The sequence below is a fragment of the Meriones unguiculatus genome, chromosome 7 (assembly GCF_030254825.1).
Source record: "Meriones unguiculatus strain TT.TT164.6M chromosome 7, Bangor_MerUng_6.1, whole genome shotgun sequence".
Taxonomy (NCBI): Eukaryota; Metazoa; Chordata; class Mammalia; order Rodentia; family Muridae; genus Meriones; species Meriones unguiculatus.
Genome location: NC_083355.1, coordinates 106,741,947 through 106,763,388, shown reverse-complemented (window position 1 = coordinate 106,763,388; position 21,442 = coordinate 106,741,947). Strand labels below are relative to the sequence as shown.

Sequence of the window (21,442 nt, the reverse complement as noted above, 5' to 3'; positions counted from 1 at the left end):
ACTATCCTGTAAATCATATAGATAATCAGACATATTTAACCCTGGATTAAATATCTGAGGATTTCAGAGGCTCCAAACAAAATAATGGTATAGAAATGTTAACCCGATTGAGATCAGTATGTTATCATTGTGCTATACAAATATATACAGTTGTTACTTGTTAATCAAAAATATTTTTTAAAGGTGGAAATGCTACCTTCCTGATTTGCTCATTATGCATTATATACATGTACCAAATTAACCTAGTTCCATAAATATTTATAATTAATGTAATTTTAGAAATTAACATCTGGCTTCACACTACTGGTTTGCTGCCTTATGCGCTCTATAAATTGTTAGGTTGGTTTGCTTAGAAGGGGGCCACCGAGGGGGGAGTTCCAGACAGGGTTTCTCTGTGTAGCCCTGGCTGTCCTGGAACTCCTTCTGTAGCCTGGGCTGGCCTCCTACTTCTACTTTCTGTGTGCTGGGGTTAAAGTCTATACTACTACACCCAGCCAAATTGTTGGGTTTTTACTGCTTTCCAGTCTTCACTCTTCTTATTATTTAGCATGCCTGTCTTATTTAACACACGCACACACACACACACAAAATTGAAAGTGTATTTGCCCTGCAGGTGTATGTAGTTTAGGGTACCTGTCTCACATGCTTGAGACTTGGTCTTGTACTACCACCAAAAATCCCAAAAAGTTAAGTGTGTTTCTTAAGCTACAAGGTGGTGTATTTTATTATTATTATTACATTCATTGTTTTGTTTGTATCTGTGGGAATAACTCTGCATGTCACGGTGGACATGTAGAGATCAGAGGATAGCTTTCAGAAGTGGTTGGTTCTCTTCTGCGGTGGGTTCCAGGATCAAAATCAGGTCATCAGGCTCTTGCAAAGAACACTTCTACCTGCTGAGCTATCATCTGTCCAGCCATAAATTACAGCTTAATTTTTTTTTCTTAATTGAAGGTAATGTGTGCAGCTGTTTCTGTTTTGCAATAACTTTTTTTCCCTGTTTTATAGGTTCTCTTCTTCTTGAGTCCAAAATAAATCCTAACACGGCATACCAGAAACAACAGGTAAAAAAAATAAATAAGCAAAGCTGTGGCATATTGTGCATTATCTTTTCAATTTGGTGATTAAATAAGTTTACCATTGGATTCCTTACAATAAGAAAACCAGACCAGATTATAACATTTTGCCAGACTGATTATTAAAAAATAGTGTGTGCACATGTGCGTGCTTGCATGTATGTGTTTCAGACCTGTTGTGGGGGGCAGAGAACAATTTGAGGGAGCGGATTTCTTTCTCTAATTTGGGGATCAGACTTGGCTCGTCAAGCTTGATGGCAACTATCTTTACATCTTGAGCCATTTTTCATGCCCAGTCTATGATTTCTACCATTCTATATGTGGTTACAAGCTGGTTTTGGTTTTTTAGTCTTTGGTTTGTTTTTTGGTTTGCTGTGTGTGCATTTGCTTGCATGTGCATGACCGATTCCCTCAGGAGTTGGGTGTGAGTCAGAAGAGGGTATTAGCGCCCCTGAACCTGGAGTTCGGGATAGTTGTAAGCGACCATGTGGGTGCTGGGATCCGAGCCAGATCCTCTAAAAAAGAGCAGCAAGTGCTCTTAACCACTGAGCCATCTCTAGCCTTGGTTTATTTTGCTTTTTGATACTGATAAAAGACCTTTGTGCCCCTTCCAGGCTGTAAGCATGTGCTCAGTTATCTGTATTACCAGCCACGATTTATGTGTGTTTGTGTGTATGTTTTTGCATGTAGTCAGGTACCTACAGAGCTAGAAGAGGTTGTTGGATCCCTTGGAATTTCAGATGTCTGTGAGATGCTTGACATGAGAGCAGGGTTCTGAACTAGGGCCTCATGATTGGGTAACAAGGGGTCTTAGCCACTGAGTCATTTCTTCGCTCCCTTATTTTTTATTTTTAGGTTAATGTTTTTGGGGTGTCTCCCACTCTTTCAATTTATTTCATTTACTTTGTGTGATAGTATAAGCGCTAGTATGTTTGGAGGTCAGAGGATAACTTTCAGGTGTCAGTCTACTCTTTCTCTTTGGGTTCTAGGGCTGTTGTCAGGCTTGCAAGCTAAGTGCTTTTACCCATTAAGCCATTCTCCCTGGTTTCAGCCACAATTTTAAAGCAAAGAAAAGAAAAGCTGTTGAAAGCTGAGTTCAGATTACAGATGCATGGTTCTCTAAACTTAAAATAGCCATTTCTTTTGTTTTACCTGAAGGAAGAAGTGACCATTGCTCTAATAATCAACTATTAACACAGCTAAGCCACTGAAGTTCCTTTCTGTGCTGTCATAGGTGCCTTTGCAGACAGAATGTTAGAATGTCCTCTAGAACAGGAGACTGATAAGGCCTCAGTAGGGCCTTAGAGTGGTGTTAAAGAATTTTTCAGTTTGAATCTGTACTTTCTTATTTCTCCTTGTAACATGTACAGAAATACCTAAAGGTAAAGGCTTCATATAGTCCATACTGGTATTATCCTGAACTTTTTTGCATATACAAAATATATATTGAGTTGCTCTATAAAGCCATTGGAAATCAGGAAATCTCTTGCCCTGAAGGTAAAGTATGAAACATTTATATTAGCAACCTGTTTATAAACATAATACTTTGCTTTATCATTGACTATTAAAATAAGACTAGAAGGAAGTTAGTATTAGTAGGAGCTGGGTGTGATAGCACATGCCTGTGAGCCCAGCACTTGTAGGGTGGAAGATAGCAGGATCTGGAATTGTAGCTATAAAGTTTGAGGCCTTGTCACAAAAATAAAACAGACAAACATAGCTATAGTGGGACATAGAACAAACATAAGGTTATATAGTGCTGCTGGTTCATAGCTGTAACTCAGTACTCAGGAGGCTAAGGAAGTAAACCTGGACAGGTAAGATCCTATTTCAGGCAAAGAACATGAATTTTTACAATGTGAGGTGTTGGGTAGGTGCTTTAGAGAGTTCAAAGGCAGTAGTCATGAAGGAAATGAACGCACCCACTAGTCCCAACACCACTTTTATTTAGACTGGAAACATGGCAGCAATGTTCCCGAGCAACATGAGGAAGGTATGGGGACACTGATAAGGACTGTTGGCTTGGTGAGACTTGTAGATGCATACTTCTGATTGGGACAACTGCATACAGGAGGCAGAAATTACTCAGCTCAAGTACTCAGTGGAATCTGGTCCTTCCCGATCTACCTTAAGCCTTGAGGGGAGTTCCATGGTTCCCCGGGGAGAACTGTCTTTGCGTAGAGGCTGGCCTAGAATAAAGGACTCCTGAGCCCAGGCTATGTCTTAACAGGGGCTAGACACTCTCCTTGATGCTGCATCTAGAGCACAGGGGAAGCAGGGCTCCTGAGGAAGACTTTCTAGGTAGAGGAGCCTAGACGCCTTAATGTGTGGAAGTGTATCTGATAGACTCTTGCCCCAGGCGTATGGTAGGCCCAGAATCTCTAGCTTAGCTCCAGAAACTGTTCAGTGCTCCTTGCTGGTGCTATGACAGAAGATTGCCTCTTGATGGCCTTCCTAAGAACACATTTAATGTTCCTTCTGGTTGAGCCTAGGAACTAGAACCACTCAAGCCTCATTGTCAAGGAACTAGAACCACTCAAGCCTCATTGTCAAAGGAGCAGTTCGTCCTGCTCCAGTTTACAGTGCTAATCACTGCTGTAGCCTGTGTTATGGGCACACAGGTTCATTGGACCCTTGCATTATGATTCTTTGTTTTGATTTTGGGTTGGTTATTAAGCCCCCCCCCTTAAGAATGTGAAATTCTAAACAAGATACAAAGGCATGTACTGGTAATCTTAGCTACTCAGCCCAGTGCAAAGCCACCTAATACCAAGACCCCATTTCAAAATAAAGTTCTGGGCTAATAAAATGATTCAGCCAGTGTGTTGTGTTGCTGTAAAGCCTGACAACCTGGGTTTTAGCCCCTGCGTCTACATGGCGGAAGGAGAGAAGAGGCTCTCATAAGCTGTTCCCCTGTTTGGCATTTGTACACCAGTGCTCACTCCCTCCAACACACACGTGCACTAGATAGTGTGAATCTATGACGTTTTGCATACGTGCATATATGTGTTCCAGCTGTGCACTTATTGCCTGAAGAAGTCAGGAGAGGGCATAGGGTTCTATGGAACTGAAGTATCAGACACTTGTGGGCTGCCATATGGGCTCTGGGAAACAAACTCAGCTCCTGCAAAAGCAAATGCTCTTAAATGCTCTTAAATTTTTTCAAAAATAAAGTCCTATTGGAATGGGAGGAAAGAGTGGTAGAAACTAAGAATGTGTTATATCTTGAAGCATGTTGCCTTTATGAAAATACTGAAAAACCTCTGTGTAAATAAGTGGCTTATATGTTACATGGGGGGGGTGTGATTGGTTCTTTGAGACAAGAGTTGCTCTGTATAATCTGGTATTTGTAGACCAGGCTGGCCTGGAGCTCACTGATATCCATCTGCCTCTGCAGTGCTGAGTGCTGGGATTAAAGGTATGCACCGCTATGGCTGGCTTACGTGTTACAAATATAACCATGTTTGTTTTGAGAGCAGATCTCACACTTTAGTGTTGAATGGTTTAGAATTCATATAGCCCATGCTAGCTTCAAACTCACGGCAGTCAACCTACCTCAGCTCCCTAAGTGTTGGATTAAAGGCATGGCTCATTCATACCTGGCTTAGCCAATAATTTCAGAGGTTAAATAAGCCACAGGTAAAGAAAAGCTGTTGACAACCAATGGAGGTATGTGTGGCAGATTTTATTAGTTCATTATGTCGACTATTCTATTAGGCATTTTAATGAGACTATAAAATAATATGGGGTTGAAAAGGTGGCTCAGCAGTTAAGAGCACAAGCTGCTCTTCCAAAGGACCTGGAATTGATTCCCAGCACCCACAGCTCATAACCATCTGTAACTGAAGCTTTAGGGGATCCAGCATCATCTTCTGACCTCCGGTGGTGTACATGTGCACAAACACATATACAGAGAAAATACCAGTATACCTAAAGATAAACCTCTTTTTAAAAAAAATGTAATAGTCTTGGTGCCATAGTTTTGGGTTTTTATTATATATGCGTTTTTACAGTGTTTTTCATATATTTAGGTTTTTAAGACATTGTTTCATATGTATAGATTTTACAGTGAAGTGTAAAAAAAGCATTGATAATGCAGTGTTAGAAATGTAAAAAATGATGTTCTGATTTTTTTATTGCCTTATTGCTTTATTCATTTGCTATACCTTCCGGTTTATAATAACGTGAGACTTTTTTTTTTTTTTTTTAATTCAAAGGACACTCTGATTGTGTGGTCTGAAGCAGAAAATTATGACTTGGCCCTTAGCTTTCAAGAAAAAGCTGGATGCGATGAAATCTGGGAGAAAATATGTCAGGTAATTATAAGAACAGAGAAACAACAGTCTTTAATAATTTTTCACTCAGCATACAAAATAGTGAGTTTCATAATGATATTTAAATATAAATACATTGTTTATTCCCCCATTGCTGTTCCTTGTCTTTCCTCCCCTGGTTCCCTTTTTTCTTCAAGTCATCCTGCTTTAGTCACGTGTTAAGTTTGTATTCTGTCTATTAAAAAAAAAAAAAAAAAACACTTTCATAAGAAAGTTTCATCTTTCTTATACTCTGTTAACTAACTTGTTTTCCTCTTAAGATCTCCTTAGGAATACCCTTATCCAAACCATAGCATCTCCTGTGCTAAGGATAAACTGGGGCACAAGGGGGTTATCCAGTTGAGGGATGTGTGTTAGCAAGAGGCAAGCTAGGCTCAGTAGATCCTGAAGGGACAGGAACAGCACAGTCTCCTGATGATCAAACATGGCAAAGAGGAAGCCAAAAGTGACTCAAGTTTTGGCCTACGCAAGAGGAAGGATATTGTCATCAGACTGGGGACAGCTTCAAGATCAAGCTTGCTGGTCATAGTGGCACATGCCTTTAATCCCAGCACTCAGGAGGCAGAGGCAGGTAGATCTCTGAGTTCAAGGATGGCCAGGGTTATACAGAGAAACCCTGTCTTGACAAACATTCCTTACCCTATAAAGACCTTATTCTACTTTCATGTCCTTTTTAATCTAAATTCTCTATAGGAAGAAACAGACTTGTCTGGCCTAATCTATTTAACCTGATGATTTCTTGCTCCATTCATTTTCCTACAAAGGACATTTCATTCTTTACAACTGAATAAAACTCCATTGTGTATATATGCCATATTTGCTTTATCCATCCACCTGTTATTGAGGTGTTTCTGGGTGGACTCCTTATCTTGTCTGTTTTAAATAGTGTAGTAAACATGTACATGCAAGATCTATGATAGTAGTGACTTAAATTCCTTTAAATATTTATTCAGGAGTGTTAAAACCCCCATCATGTGGTGGTTCTATTTTTAGTTTGCTTTTTTTCACCCAAGAACCCCTGTATTAATTTTAATAGTCACTGCATTAGTTTATGTTCCCACCAACAGTGTTTTCCTTTTTCTCTAACATCTGTAGACAGGGTTTCTCTGTCAGCTTTGGCTATCCTGGGTTTGCTTTGTAGACAAGGCTGGACTTGAACTCAGAGAGATCCATCTGCCTCTGCCTCAAGTGCCGAGAACACAGGTGTGCTCTACCATGCCCACCATCAGTTGTTTTCTTTATGTTGGCTGTTCTGATTGATATGAGATGAAATCTTGTAACTTTGTTTGCTTGGTGACTAATGACTGATGTTTAACATCTTTTTATTCATTTTATTTAATTCAAAAATCAATTAGCCTATATTTTCTTACATTTTAGTGGGAAGAACACTTTTAAAACACATTGTCATCAGCTACAATCAGCATGCCTTCTATAGACCTCAAAGGGTCTTTTCCTCTTGTCCAACTGCAGCTTTGTATCTTTAAACCAACAATACCCCCTCATTCCCTAACAGTGCACATCTAGCCCCTGATAACCATAATTCTACTCAGCTTCTAAAGCTCCTCTTTCCTGGCTTCCGTATAGATGAGATCTTACACTGTTTGGCTTATTTAGCTTAACTTTTTCTAGGTTCACCATGTTATTGCAAATGGTATAGTTTTCTTCTTTCAACACTCAGTTGTAGAGCGTATTTAACTTTGTTTTTCTCATTTATTGGCTATTTATGTCCTTTTGTGAACTGTCCTATTAATTTGCCCATTTAATGATTGATTATGATAGAGTGATTTGGGTTTCTCTCTCTCTTTTTTTTCCCCCCTACAATTTATTCATTATATATCCTGGTTTGAAGCCCCTTCCCTCAACTCCATCAATCCCACCTTCTCTCCCTTTTCCCCTCATCCCCTTCCCCTAGTCCACTGAAAGGTGGAGTTCTCCACTATTGACATCTGCCCATAGCTTGTTACGTCTCATCAGGACTGCTTGGATTCTCTTCCTCCAAGGCCTGGCAAGGTCTTATCGTCAGGGGCGAATAATCAGAGAGCAGTCAACTGAGTTCATAATAGAGGCAGCTCCTAATTCCCTGACTCAGAGATCCACGTGGAGAGTGACCTGCCAATGGGCCACATCTGAGCAGGGCGTCTAGGTCCTCTCCATGCATGGTCCTCTGTTGGTGCATCAGTTTCTGCAGAACCCCCTGGGCTCAGATCTTTCAATTTTGTTGGTCACCTTGTGGGACTCCTGTCCCCTCCAAGTCCCGCTATTCCCACCCCTCTCTTCTTCCATAAGACTTCCTGTGCTCTGCCCAAAGTTTGGCCCTGTGTCTCAGCATTTTCTTTGATCCCATTGGGTGAATCCTTTTAGAGGATCCTCTATAGTAGGCTCCCGTTCTGTTTTCTCTCTTCCACCGCTTCTGGTGTCCATCCTGTTTGCCATTCTGAATGAGATTTAAGAATCCTCCCAAGGGTCCTCCCTAGTGTTTAGCTTCTTTAGGTCTGTAGGTGGCTGTCCTATATTATACGGCTAATATCCACTTAATAGTGGATGTATACTACGCCTGTCTTGGTTACCTCACTCAGGATGAGATATTTCTCTTTTAATTTATCTAATTTTATTTTATGTGTGTTAGTGTTTTGTCTGCATTCATGTCTGTGTGAGGGTGTTGGGTCCCCTGGAACTGTAGTTACAGACAGTTGTAAGCTGCCATGTTGAGTGAGTAATGGGAATTGAACCCAGATGTGGAAGAGCTGCCAGTGCTCTTAAATACTGAGCTCTCTCTCTCCAGCCCCCCTGATTAGGTTCATTTTGAGGAATGAAAATAGACTCCTGTTTCTCACTCTGCAAAGTTCAGTTCCAGGTGAACTTAATATAAGACCTCAACGGGAAATATGTTAGAGAATAAGCAGGGTCCTTCTGAGGCTTCTGTCCTTCTGAACAGCAAAGGAAACAGTCAGAATGGAGAGATAGTCTGTAGAGTAGGAAGCACTTTAGCTACACATCTTACAAGGAATTAACTCAGCATTTTGTTTTTCAATGCTTTCAACTAATGTCCAAAACTTTAAATAAAATTCAGATAGATTTCTTAAATTCTCTGCCGTCAGTGAAAAGCTCATACTAAAGACAAGAATGGTGCAGGCTTCTGTAATTCTGACACTCAAGAGAAGATGTAAGAGTATCACAAATTCAAGGCTAATGTAGACCTATCCTCCCCAAAATTTTTTTTAATGAAAAAGTAAATAAAAAGAAAAAGACTTAATGTGCTTCTCTGTGTTTTTTCTTTGTTTTCATAGCACATGACTATTGCCCTGTAGAGTTCTTAACACTGAAAAAAGTGACATCTGTGGGTTTAAATGTGCAAACAAGCATCCATTACACTGGAAGCATCTTGTTCTCCTTTTTCTTTCTGAGTTGAATGGTCTCACCCTGGGATATGGTCTTCTCTTAGGCCAGTATTTAAATTATTAAATATGGCCTAGGTTGGTAGCTATCCTGCATGGATCCCCTTTAATAACTCATTTTACTATGCCTTTCATTAGTCTGCTTAAACAGGGTACCATGTAGCTCAGGCTGGTCCTGAGCTTGCCTGTGTAGCTAAGGATGATTTCTGATCCAAAATGATTAATGATCCATGATGATTAATGATCCAAAAAGTTGGGTGACTTCTTCCACCTCCTGAGTGCTGGGATGACACATGTAAACTACCATGCCTGAATTTTACTCTGTGTTATGGATTGAACTTAAAGCCTCATGCAGGTACCCTTCCATCTAGGTTACATTCTGAGCCTATTCCCTAGTCTTTGTTATGCTGTGTGTATTTAAGATTTATTTTTGCTTATGTGTCTATGAATTTATGTGTGTGTGTGCGAGTGTCAGACAAGAAGAGAGTATTGGATCCCTTTGGAACCGGAGTTACAGGCATTTGTGAGCTACCCAACCTGGTTGCTGCAGTCCAAACCAGGGTCCTCATGATAGAGCAGCAAGCACTAATAACTAACTGCTGAGCCATCTCTCCAGTTTATGGGGTTTTGTTTTATTGGATGTGTGTTTATTTTGAGACAGGGTAACAGCTCAGCCAGACTTTGAACTTGTTAAGGCTGACCTCAAACACCTCCTAATTGTGCCTCCATCTCCCAAGTGCTAGGATTAGAGGCATGTACCACAATGTTCAGCATCAAGACATTAACCACAAACCCTTGCAAAATCTATCACTGTCAGTTTCAATGAGTGTCTGTCTAATGCTCAGCAAGATTTGTTTTATTTCACAATCTCTTAAGTTTAAATTGTGTTTAACTGTAAGGACTTCTACATCGCCCTATATAATAGGTTACATTATAACATTTTCAGACATATACAGTTATTTTTATCATTAACCACCTTCCTCTACCCTCTTTTGTTCCACTCCCACTAATAATCTTTTCTCTTCCCAATGAATCCCTCTTCTACTTTAGTGATGTGTATGTGTTCTTTCAGTTTATCTGTCTGTCCATTCATCCCAGTTTCGCTAAAGTTGTTTGTTAGAAAAGCATATGTATCCTAAACCACTGAAGAAAATGCCTCTCCACATCCCTCACTGACCATTAATTCTGTATGAATGCCTAGGGTGAGAGTGATGGGCCCCATGATCCTCTCCCACTTCCATGACCGGGTGTCGATGGGCCCAGTATTGCAAGTAATCTTAGCTACTAGGAGTTTACAACTGCCGTGACACTGTCATTCCCAGAAGACAGGTGTCTATGGTACTGCCTTCTCACCCCCTCTAGCTTTTAGATTCTTTTTACTCATTCTCCAGTGGTGTTTTCTGAATCACCCTTAGAGAGGATGATAAAAAATGTCCAATGTGTGGCTGAACATTCAGCAGTCACTGTGACCACAAAAAGAAGCTTCTCTGACCAGGACTGACAGCAACATTAATATATGGACAATAACAGTTTTTAAGAAGGAAATTAAAACATACTCACTTAGCTAGATAGACAACAGTAGTAGCTTCAGTGCTAGGGCCTATGACCTCCCTAGCCATGGGCTTTTGGCTAGATTTATAGTACCAGATGTGAATTCTGTTCTTTAGGTTGGGCATCTGATCTAATCTAATCAGGATGCAGTGGTTACCCTCAAAACAGACTTGCCACTGTGGAGCTCATCTTGCCTGGTAATTCATGTCTGGTAATTCAGTGTTGTTGAAATGAGTTGGATACAAAGTGAGACTGTAGGTGTCTTCCACAACAGACACAACTTCTGCATCCTGCATCCGGTAACAAAAAAACTTGTGGTGTCTTTAGCAGTAGGGTCTTAACAACTAGTTTATAAGTCTCTTTTTTAAATTTAGAACTTCCACAGTGACATAAAGTTGGGATTTATAACAGAAGGGCTTCTGGAGAGTCATGGATGCTACAAATTTGTATGTATGGAAAAGATAAAATGGTTTAATTGCTTGCTTATTTAACTTTCAGCACATACTCCTTTACACATACAGATTTCACTTACTATATATGTGGCTTTGTTATTATAGGTGCACTTTGTCCTTTGTCTTAATCATGGGACTACTGCCTAGCATTTATAATAAACCGTTAATCCACTTTGGTCCAGAGCTAGGTTTGCTCCTGGTATTTGAGATCACTTGACATTATATTTTTTCATTACAATTGTGTGTATTTATTATGACCATAGCATTATTAAAATATAAAATGCACATTTGACTTTTACTTAAATAATGAAGATCTTGGTAGATAGTATCTAATATATGGCACAGTCCTAGGAATATTTCTATGAATTTTTCCTGGTTAGAAAAGATAGCTATGAACAGAAGACTGGATGTTTTGATATTAGTCCTGTGTGTACATCTTGAAGTGGCTGACAGTCTCAGTTTAGGCTGTCCTGAGAAGTTGCTCCTGACACATGTACTGCAGTTAGTTTGCATAAATATGAAAACATGTCAGTTGGAGAGTTACAGCATAGTAGACAGTTGTATTAAGTTTGATAAGAGATTCTTACAACTTGAAATTTGTCATTACAGTTTAATGTCTCTGTTAGCTAAGGCTATTGTTTAGATTTACTGTTTGAATTTTGTTATCTACCACAAAATCTTATTTTACAGGTTCAAGGAAAGGACCCTTCAGTAGACATCACTCAGGACCTCGTGGATGAATCTGAAGAGGAGCGATTTGATGATATGTCCTCACCAGGATTAGAGTTGCCATCATGTGAATTAAGTCGACTTGAGGAAATTGCAGAGCTTGTGGCATCATCTTTACCTTCCCCCCTCCGTCGTGAGAAACTCGCACTAGCACTGGAAAATGAGGGTTATATTAAAAAGCTTTTAGAGCTTTTTCATGTGTGTGAGGATTTGGAAAACATTGAAGGACTGCACCACTTATATGAGATCATCAAAGGGATCTTCCTCTTAAATCGAACTGCTCTTTTTGAGGTTATGTTCTCCGAGGAATGTATAATGGATGTCATTGGATGCTTGGAATATGACCCAACTTTATCACAACCACGAAAACACAGGGAATTTTTAACAAAAACAGCCAAGTTTAAAGAAGTGATTCCCATATCAGATCCTGAGCTGAAACAAAAAATTCATCAGACCTACAGAGTACAGTATATACAGGATATGGTTCTCCCTACCCCTTCAGTCTTTGAAGAGAACATGTTATCAACACTTCACTCCTTTATCTTTTTCAACAAGGTAGAAATTGTTGGTATGTTACAGGTAAGTTGGTCATTTCCCATTTCCTGTCCTCCCTGTCCCTTTCGTACTTATAAAAGGTACCTGCTTTGATTGATAACATTGAAAATTCTAATTACTTTAAGCAAAGAAATATTTTCTTAAATCCTTATATCTTTGTGATATGATAAATATTTTGATGATATTAGTTTACGTTATGATAAATAATGTTACTCTTGAGATCTCATGGTGGTTGTCTTCTGGGTAGGGATGGCAAGCTTGATAGTACTTGGTTAGCATGCACTGGAGATCTAAACTTAGTCTCAGGTGTCATAAATTACAAAAGGGACGACTTCAGGAGAATTATATTAATCAAATAGTTAATGGAGCTGGAGGCATAAGAACATGTGTTCTTCCATAGAACTGGAGTTTGGTCCTATTACCCACATCAGGTACCTATAACCACATGTGTACGTGTGCCTCCCAAAAGTATGTTTTTTGAATAGTTGAGAGTTTGAAAGTTTGGACTCTATTTGATACTGAGTAGCTTTCTGATTTGAGCAGCTATTTAACCTCTTGAGTTTCCCATCTGAGGATTGGTCATACTAGTTCTATACAACACTGAAGTATCTGAAGGTCACGTGAAACCATACAATAAAGTGTTGGATGTTTCTGCAAAACTTTGGAGCTTTAAAAAAGGGGATCTCTATTGATGATTGGTTTGAATGGGAGCTATGTCACATAGTATTTGACAAAACATTGATCTGTTCTAAATGAAATAGACTTTCTATTTGTGTGGGTGTGGTGTAATACCTGTATATGTGTTTATGGGTACACACCTTCGAACATGTGGAGGCCAGATGGTGTTCTGCTACTTACTTGCTGACTCATTCATTTGAGGTAGAACCTCTCTCTTGGGCTTATGCATTGCTTTGTGTCCTTGTTTGTTCCTGTTTTTCTCCCCACACAGGGTTGCTGCTGGTGTATACGGGTCTTTGCCCAACTTGTTGTCTAGGTGGTGGGAGCTGGACTTAAGTTCTCATGGTTGCACAACAAGCTTTCTTAAACACTGAGCTTTCTCTCCAGTCCCTAAAGTATAATTTCCCCTACCAACCTTCTATATGTACACTTATAAATCAAACACTTGACCACTGAATAATTCCTCTGTAATACCACTAAATATTCTCATGCTAATCTGGGATGTATATTGAAATTGGATGTCATTAGTTTTGAAAGCTGAAGAAAACATGATCAGATTCCTTTGTATTTATGCCTACTTATACATCTTTTTGTATTTATGCCTACTTATACATCTTTTATAAGAAATAACCAGCATTATAATTGAGTGTCATACAGAAAATGTTTCCTAAACACTTACCATAGTAAATATAATACTTAACGTCTAAGACCGGAAAGATGGTTCAATGCTTGAAGGAGAGAACCAGCTTTCAAAAGTTACTCTCTAGCCTCCATATGTGCTCTGTGACACACCGCTCTCCTCAGTCCTAATATGTAGATAAATGTAATTTCTTTTTTTGGGGGGGTGGTCGTCTGGAGAGATGGCTCACTTCTTAAGAACATCGGTTGCTCTTCCAGAGAATCTAGGTTCAATTCCCAGCACCCACACAGCAGCTTACAACTGTCTGTACCTCCAGTTCCAGGGGATCTGACATCCTCACACAGACATATATGTAGGCAAAAGACTTGTACTGTCTGGAGTAGCATTGTGTATACTCCTAGCTAAGAAAATAGGTTTAAATTTTAAAATGTAGATGAGAAACTGTAATGAGGAAAATTCCGGGGTTATCAGGGAGGATCTATATGACCTTTTACCTACCTAGAATAATATCCTGTGATAGGATCCTTTGGGGCCTTTTCAAAGTTAAAATGTTAAATGTTATCAATGTGTTAAGTAATTACTTTAAAAATAATTTAGTATGTTAAGGAATATGTGTAGTGAGTGTCTTCATATAATAGATATTTCTTTAAGAGCTCTAATTTTAACATTTTTAAAACTTGAATCATTTTCTATGTTTTTGAAACCTTAAGTTTCATTTTCATTCTTACTGGAGGGAAGTTGTAGAACCTTAATTTCCGCCATTATCTCATGTAAACCCGGAAAAAATAAGCTTGGCAGATATTGGCTGCGTTTGTATGTGTTTGTTTTATTTGACTATTTGAGACAGGATCTCACTGCAGCCCATGTTGACCATTAATTTACCATCCTTCCCCAAGCTTTGCTGCCCCAGTGCTGTGATTTTTAAGCATTTGCCAGTAGACCAAGTATCATTGTACCACATACAGACTCAGTTACATATTGCCTGACTGTTCTCCTACCCCTGCTCTGAAGAGTGTGAAACCACTGGTAGGGTTAGGAAATGAGTCTTGTCAAAATGTAAAGCTAATCTTTCTGATGGAAATCTCCAGTTTATCTTTTTGTTTGTTTTGGTTTGTTTGGTTTTCAGTTTGAGACAGGCTCTCACTGTTGGTTGGCCTAGAACTCACTTTGTAGACCATGCAGGCTGGCCTAAACTGATAGAGATATACCTGCTTCTGCCTTAAGTGCTGAGAATAAAGCTGTGCGTCCCCATGTTTGTCAGCATGCATACGTGCGTGTATGCATGCATACATACGTCCTTTCATACAGACATATCTTTTCATAGTTTGGGCTTTTTCCTTTTTAAAAAAAATTGTCATCATCTTTGTTTTATCAAGCTAGTTTATATCATGCTGAAATTGTATACCAGTAAGATACTTAAATTTGTCATTTATTTCATAGGAAGACGAAAAATTTCTGACAGATTTGTTTGCACAACTAACAGATGAAGCAACAGATGAGGAAAAAAGACAAGAATTGGTAAGAAAACAAAACTAGTGGAGCAGAGAAGTAAAACAACCTTTACACTCAATACTTCTAATTTCAGATTAACCTAACATTTGTCCTTTTTCCTGATTTCAGGTTAACTTTTTAAAAGAATTTTGTGCATTTTCTCAAACGCTACAACCCCAAAACAGAGATGCTTTTTTCAAGACTTTGTCAAACATGGGCATATTGCCAGCTTTAGAAGTCATCCTTGTAAGTTTGCTTCTCTTACATTCTGGACTACCCATGGAACCCATACCCAAAGCTGGATGTGATGTCAGGCAATTTTATTATTGAAATGATACCACATCTTCCTTTCCTCTTTCCCATGTACCCCCTTGCTCTCTGTCTCTCAAATAAATGGCCTCTTTTTCCTTAATTATTACATACATACCTAAATACATAAATACAGCAAACCTTTTTTATATAATAAGCAAAACATTTGAGCATAACTGACATTTAAAACTAGCTGTGTATTGCATAAAGTTAAACAAAGCGATACAAGTCCAGTCCCCCTCCTGTTTAGTTAACAAACTACTTGATTAAAATAATTTTTTGCTGTGTGTGGTAATTTACACCTTTAATCCCAGGTAGAAGCAGGGGAATTTCTATGAGTTTGAGGCTGGCCTGTTACGCACAGTGAATTCCAGGACACTGGGATGTATACAGTGAGACCATGTCATACATACATAGAAACAATTTATCACATCTTTAATAATTAGCTTTGTGACCTATCAAATGAAATGTTAAAGCAAAAGGCAGGCCTGAGGAGATTTGTCAGTCAGTAAAAATGCTACCCATGCAAGCATAATGGTTAAAATTCAGACCCTAAAACCATGTCAAAAATTGGATGTGATATTTCATCCGTGTGTGTGTGTGTGTGTGTGTGTGTGTGTGTGTGTGTAGTCCCAGAACTCTTGGTTAGGTGGAATTGGGATTATCCAGAAGCTCACAGGACAGCTAGCTGGCCTTGAGTATGCAACACAGTAGCATACACAAGATGGACCTTGTCTCATAAGCGTTCTCCTTTGACCTTAATATGTATCTGATTTCCCCACTTCCCATAAAGTTTGTGTGTCAATGTAATTATAGTCACATAGGCCATTGAGCACGTGGAAATCATAGCACTGCTTGGTTATCAATCTTTGCCTTTCATCTTGTTTGAGAGAGAGCCCCTTGCTTTTTGTTGCTAGCATGTTCTGCATGCTAGCTAGATTAGGTGCTATTAGGGATTCTCCTGTCTTCACCTCCCATCTTGGAGTAGGAGCTTGTGGTTACACATGTGGACACTATCATCCATAGCTTCACTTAGGTTTTGGGATTTGACGTTTGGCTTTTAGACTTCTTGCCAAGTGCTCTATCTACTGAGCAATCTTACCAATCCTTACATAAATTTTTACAATTTTGACCATTTCTTTCTTTTTAAATAGTTTATGTAATTTTATTTTATGTGCACTAGTGTGAAGGTGTCAGATCCCTTGGAACTGGAGTTATAGACAGTTATGAACTGCCATGTGGGTGCTGGAAACTGAACCTGGGTCCTTCGAAAGAGGGACAGTGCTCTTAACCACTGAACCATCTCTCCAGCCACATCCCTTTCTTTCTTTCTTTCTTTCTTTCTTTCTTTCTTTCTTTCTTTCTTTCTTTCTTTCTTTCTTTCTTTCTTTTATATATTTTTTTGTAACTACTGATTTTAATTAGGGTTGCTTGTATAAGTGAGCGTGGATAAGGAATTGTTTGCTGGGGCATCAAGCAACTTACCAGTAGCTACACCACCAGAAAAACAGCACCTCCCCAGCAACTATTTTAGATGTTTGTTTTATGCTGCAGTTGCAGTGTTTTGTGACAATTTTTTGTTGGCTTTTAGATAATTTCATTGATAAAGTTCTGTGATTTTATGATTGTAAGAGAGTGGTACTTTTCCTTTGCAGGGCATGGATGATACACAGGTGCGAAGTGCTGCTACTGATATATTCTCATACTTGGTTGAATATAACCCATCCATGGTACGAGAGTTTGTCATGCAGGAGGCACAACAGAATGATGATGTAAGTAAGAAGTTAACAGAGCAAAAAATAACCAGCAAGGTAAATATTATTTACACTAATAGTAAGTTTTTGTTAGTAGGAGGCTATAGCTGGGGTTATATTTTTAAGGTTTAAACTACTGCTTTTTGGGAAGGTATGGCCATGATGTCAGATAACTTGTTCTTTCCCTTAATTTGCTCCTGTCTTAGTTTATAAACTTATAGTATTTGACATCGACTATTTTAATTGTGAAGTTGACTTGGCTGTAGTGTCTCATTTAAATCCTTAAATCAGCTGACCATTTTGTCTGTGGAACTATGAATAACTTTCATTGGAAAGCACCATCAGAGGTAGATTCTCAGAATTCATCAAGACTAAAGAGATAAAATATGGCACCTGAAAAGTATTAGGGAAACATTTCTTTATAACAGTAAAAAGAAGCAGTGCATATGCTGTGTTGGCATTTAATCAGAAATTAGAATAGGGAAATTCACTTGAAAAGTAACTTAGACTGTCAGAGTAGTGTAGGTTAAATTTTGTGGTACATAATGTATGTAGAAGCCCTGAGTGTATGTGCTCTTCTAGTTTGTTTGATTAAACCATTAATTCTGGGGTTTTCTCCTTCCTCCCAAATTTTTGGAAGCCACTTTTCAACTTAAGAATAAAATAAAAGGGAGTTGGAGAGATGACTCAGCAGTTAAGAGCATTGCTCTTCCAGAGGTCCTGAGTTCAGTTCCCAGATGGCTCACAACCATCTATACTGGGATCTGATGCCCTCTTCTGGTGTGCAGGTGGACATGCAGATAGAACAGTCATCTACATTAAATAATAAATACATATATATTTTTTTTTAATTTTTATTTTTTTATGTTAATTACAGGTTACTTACTTTGTATCCCCCTTCCTCATTCTCATTCCTTTCCAATCCCTCCTTCCCTCCCTCATCTCCTGCCTGTCCCTCTCTTAAGTCCACTGATAGGAGAGGTCCTCCTCCCCTTCCATCTGAGCATAGCTTATCAGGTCTCATTAGGACTGCATTGTCCTCCTCTGTGGCCAGCAAGGCTGTTCCTCCCTTGGGGGGCGGGGTGGAGGTCGAAGAGCCCGACACTGAGTTCATGTTAGAGACAGTCCCTTAAATAATAAATATTTAAAAAAAAATAATAGATTAAACTATTTTGAATTTCTTGAGGAAGGAGAAATGTCACTTTTAGAGCGAGTCTGCAGAATTCCAGCTTGCAGTGTTTCTTAAAAAAAAAAATAAAACTGCTTTTATTACTTTTTAAAAATCTGTTGTGTCAGATTGAAGTTGAATGCCTAGTAATGTCTATATTTTATGGTTTGTTTTAATTATCGTGCTAGAGTAGATGCAGAAATGTACCATGAATTATTGAATCTTTGTTCACATTTTTCTTGTATGACATAGTCCTGTCTTGAGAACCAGAATATCTTGAGTAATTAAAACTAAAGGTTGTTCTTGTAGGCCCTGTAGCCAGTGGGTGAGCAGATAGGCCTGTGCCTCTTCACACCTCACAAACATGCATTAGGCCTCTGGATTTCACTTTCCAATAATTTTCATATAGTGTCTGTAATTTTCTTTGTCCTTGTCTGTCTTACACTGCATATGTAGACATGCAGAAGGAGTTTGCTTATTTGTCTCTTGGGCTAAGAACACCATAGAAAAACCAGAAGTTGGTTTTCTTTGACATTTGGAATCAAAATAATATACTGATGTGTGCATACTAATCAATTCGTCATTTCCATAAATGGAAAACTATAAAAGTAAATGCAATGAAAGCAAAGCAGCTTTTTAAATTCTGGCTAAGTATTCCTACTTTGAAGCCATGAATGTGAAGCCTATGAGCTTTCTGCAGAAGGTAGATGGAGTTATTAGAGGAGCAAAACCTGTTTTAACATCAAACCTGACTTTTCTGGTGGTTTGTTGTTTTTGTTTTTTGTACCATTCCTTTTGATTAGACAAGTTTAAAGATAATAGTAAAGGCCATAGGTGGTCACACATGCCTTAATCCCAGCACTTGGGAGACAGAGGCAGGAAGATCTCTATGGGTTGGAGGCCAGCCTGTGAGTTCCAGGCCAGCCAAAGGTACATAGTGAGACCTAGTCTCAAGGGAGAAAGAAAAAAAAAAAAAAATAGAAAAAGAAACTTAAAGGTACTTTTGAATGTCTTTATACTACCTGTTACAGAAACAGCACTTCCATCTATCCTGTTAAATGACTCAGTCATTCTGTTTTATTTGAAATTATCAAGACAGCTAGGGATAGCTGTGATGCTATAATATGTGTCTTAGTAATCTGTATCTTGTGTATTTTTATCACCAGGACATTTTGCTCATCAACCTCATTATAGAACATATGATTTGTGATACAGATCCTGAGCTTGGAGGAGCAGTCCAACTCATGGGCCTGCTTCGAACTTTAGTAGACCCAGAGAACATGCTAGCCACTGCCAATGTAAGCCATAGCCATTTCTCCTTTTTCATAGTACTGTGTTTTTATTGCTGGTAGGAACCAATACAGTTAAAGTTCATCGAAGTATTTTTGATTTCATAGAAAACAGAAAAGACTGAATTTCTGGGTTTCTTCTACAAGCACTGTATGCATGTTCTCACTGCTCCCTTACTAGCAAATACAACAGAAGACAAGCCTAGTAAAGGTAAGATAATCCAGGTTCGTAGCTTTCTTAAATTGTGAAACTCTAAGTTGGTGTTGAATAATAGCCTAGATTTAAGACATTGGGCCTAGAGATATAACTCAGTGGTTAAGAGCTCTTGCTGCTCTTTTGAGGACCCTGGTTGGTTTTCAGCACCCACATGGCAGCTACAACAGTCTGTAACTCCAGGCCCAGCTCATCTAACACCCTTCCTGGCTGCAATGGGCACTATACATACATGGTTCCAGAAATAGATGCAGGAAAGTAGATAAAATAAAAAGTCTATAAAGGAAGGAACAGGCAGGGACAGCAAGATGCACCCTAAAAATGAAGTAGCAATTTTTGAATTTATAAAAATAGATTGAGTGAGATTTAATCATACGTTTTCAATAGACTTTTAAGGTAGAATTTGTTTAAAAGCATCATAATCACAGTTAACAGAAATGTACAAAAGAAAGCAATTTGTTTTAGTTGGGTTTTGTTGGTGAGTGGTTTGATTGATTGATTGAGAGATCTTGTTATGGGGTCTATGTTGGTCTCAAATCTTCCTGTTTCAGCCTCCCCAGTGCTGGGATCACACAGGTATGTGCCATAGTACATGGCAAACTATTACAGTTTATTCCTTAACACTTTTACTTATGTTTATGTATTTAGAAAGTAGTTTTAGGGTCATTATTGGGAAATTGCTGTTGAAGTTCTATCTAGGAACCGATGTATTATTTTCCCTTAGTAAGTGTACAATGTAGTATATTTAATTTAAAGCACACTCTATAGTATCATTCATGGCATTAATAGAAACTGTAATAGTGTCAATATACTATTGTGAAAAAAAGTTAGTTTACTCTTTTTATAACAAAACAAACAGGTAAAAAGAGTAAACTTTTTTTACCTGTTTTGTTTTTTGAAACAGGGTTTCTCTAAAAACCCTGAGTTCTAGAACTTACTATGTAGAGCAGGCTGGCCTTGAACATAACAAACACTCACCAGCCTTTGCCTCTTAAATGCCTCTTAAATGTGTGTGCCCATGCCCAGCATGTTAAATAAACTCTTGTATGACCCTAGAAATCATGTCTTTGAAATGTCATTTTGCCTCTGTCTGTATTTATTCATACTGGGTAAAATCTATTTTCAAATTTATATATGTTCAAGATGCCCAGCATTTACTAAGAACTTGTAGAAAGTACTGTGGGAGCAGTACCTTCCTAAGTGGTAGGAATGAGGAAAAACAAACCTTGGAGAGACTTGCTAACTTTAAAGAGTAAAGATTAATCAGTCGTTAGTTGTGTTATGAGCTCACTGTGAGTAGTGAAGAAAGCGCAGAGTACAGTAAAATCAGTGGGAGCAGGGAGCATGTTTACACCAAAGATGAAGATTGTCTGCTGTGGCTTCTTCTACTATTTGTTTGTTCAGCATACATATAATCGTGTTTTGCTTCTTTTAGATGATTTTCAAACTGCGCAGTTACTGGCACTTGTATTGGAATTGCTAACGTTTTGTGTGGAGCACCATACCTACCACATAAAGAATTATATTATCAACAAGGACATCCTTCGAAGAGTGCTAGTTCTTATGGCCTCTAAGCATGCTTTTTTGGCATTATGTAAGTACTTCTTAAAGAATTATTATCTTTCTATACCATTCTGTTCGTAGCTTTAAATCTCATTGCTGAGACCGTCACTGGCTGAGGGGTCATCAGGCCTAGGATCTTACTGCAAGCTTTGTGTCCTGATGATGTAGTTTGGCAGAGGATAAGAAAGACAGTTCGTTCATATAGAGTGGAAGGTATTTCCTAGGTCAAAAGAAGGGTTTAATA

The 21,442-nt window shown here is 38.6% G+C and overlaps 1 protein-coding gene across 2 annotated transcripts in view; it reads left to right on the top strand.

Annotated features, from left to right (window-relative positions):
* Ppp4r3a (protein phosphatase 4 regulatory subunit 3A) overlaps positions 1-21,442 on the top strand; it is a 42,992-nt gene that overhangs the window by 10,996 nt on the left and 10,554 nt on the right. Inside the window, exons 2-10 of one of the 2 annotated variants that reach the window (XM_021653213.2) lie at positions 1,009-1,064; positions 5,294-5,392; positions 11,499-12,116; positions 14,851-14,928; positions 15,031-15,147; positions 16,866-16,982; positions 19,299-19,430; positions 19,530-19,632; positions 21,071-21,229. In XM_021653213.2, the coding sequence (XP_021508888.1) occupies positions 1,009-1,064; positions 5,294-5,392; positions 11,499-12,116; positions 14,851-14,928; positions 15,031-15,147; positions 16,866-16,982; positions 19,299-19,430; positions 19,530-19,632; positions 21,071-21,229 (1,479 nt within the window). Of the gene's footprint in view, positions 1-1,008; positions 1,065-5,293; positions 5,393-11,498; positions 12,117-14,850; positions 14,929-15,030; positions 15,148-16,865; positions 17,022-19,298; positions 19,431-19,529; positions 19,633-21,070; positions 21,230-21,442 lie in introns of both variants that reach the window. The other variant, XM_021653212.2, reaches the window with a different exon arrangement.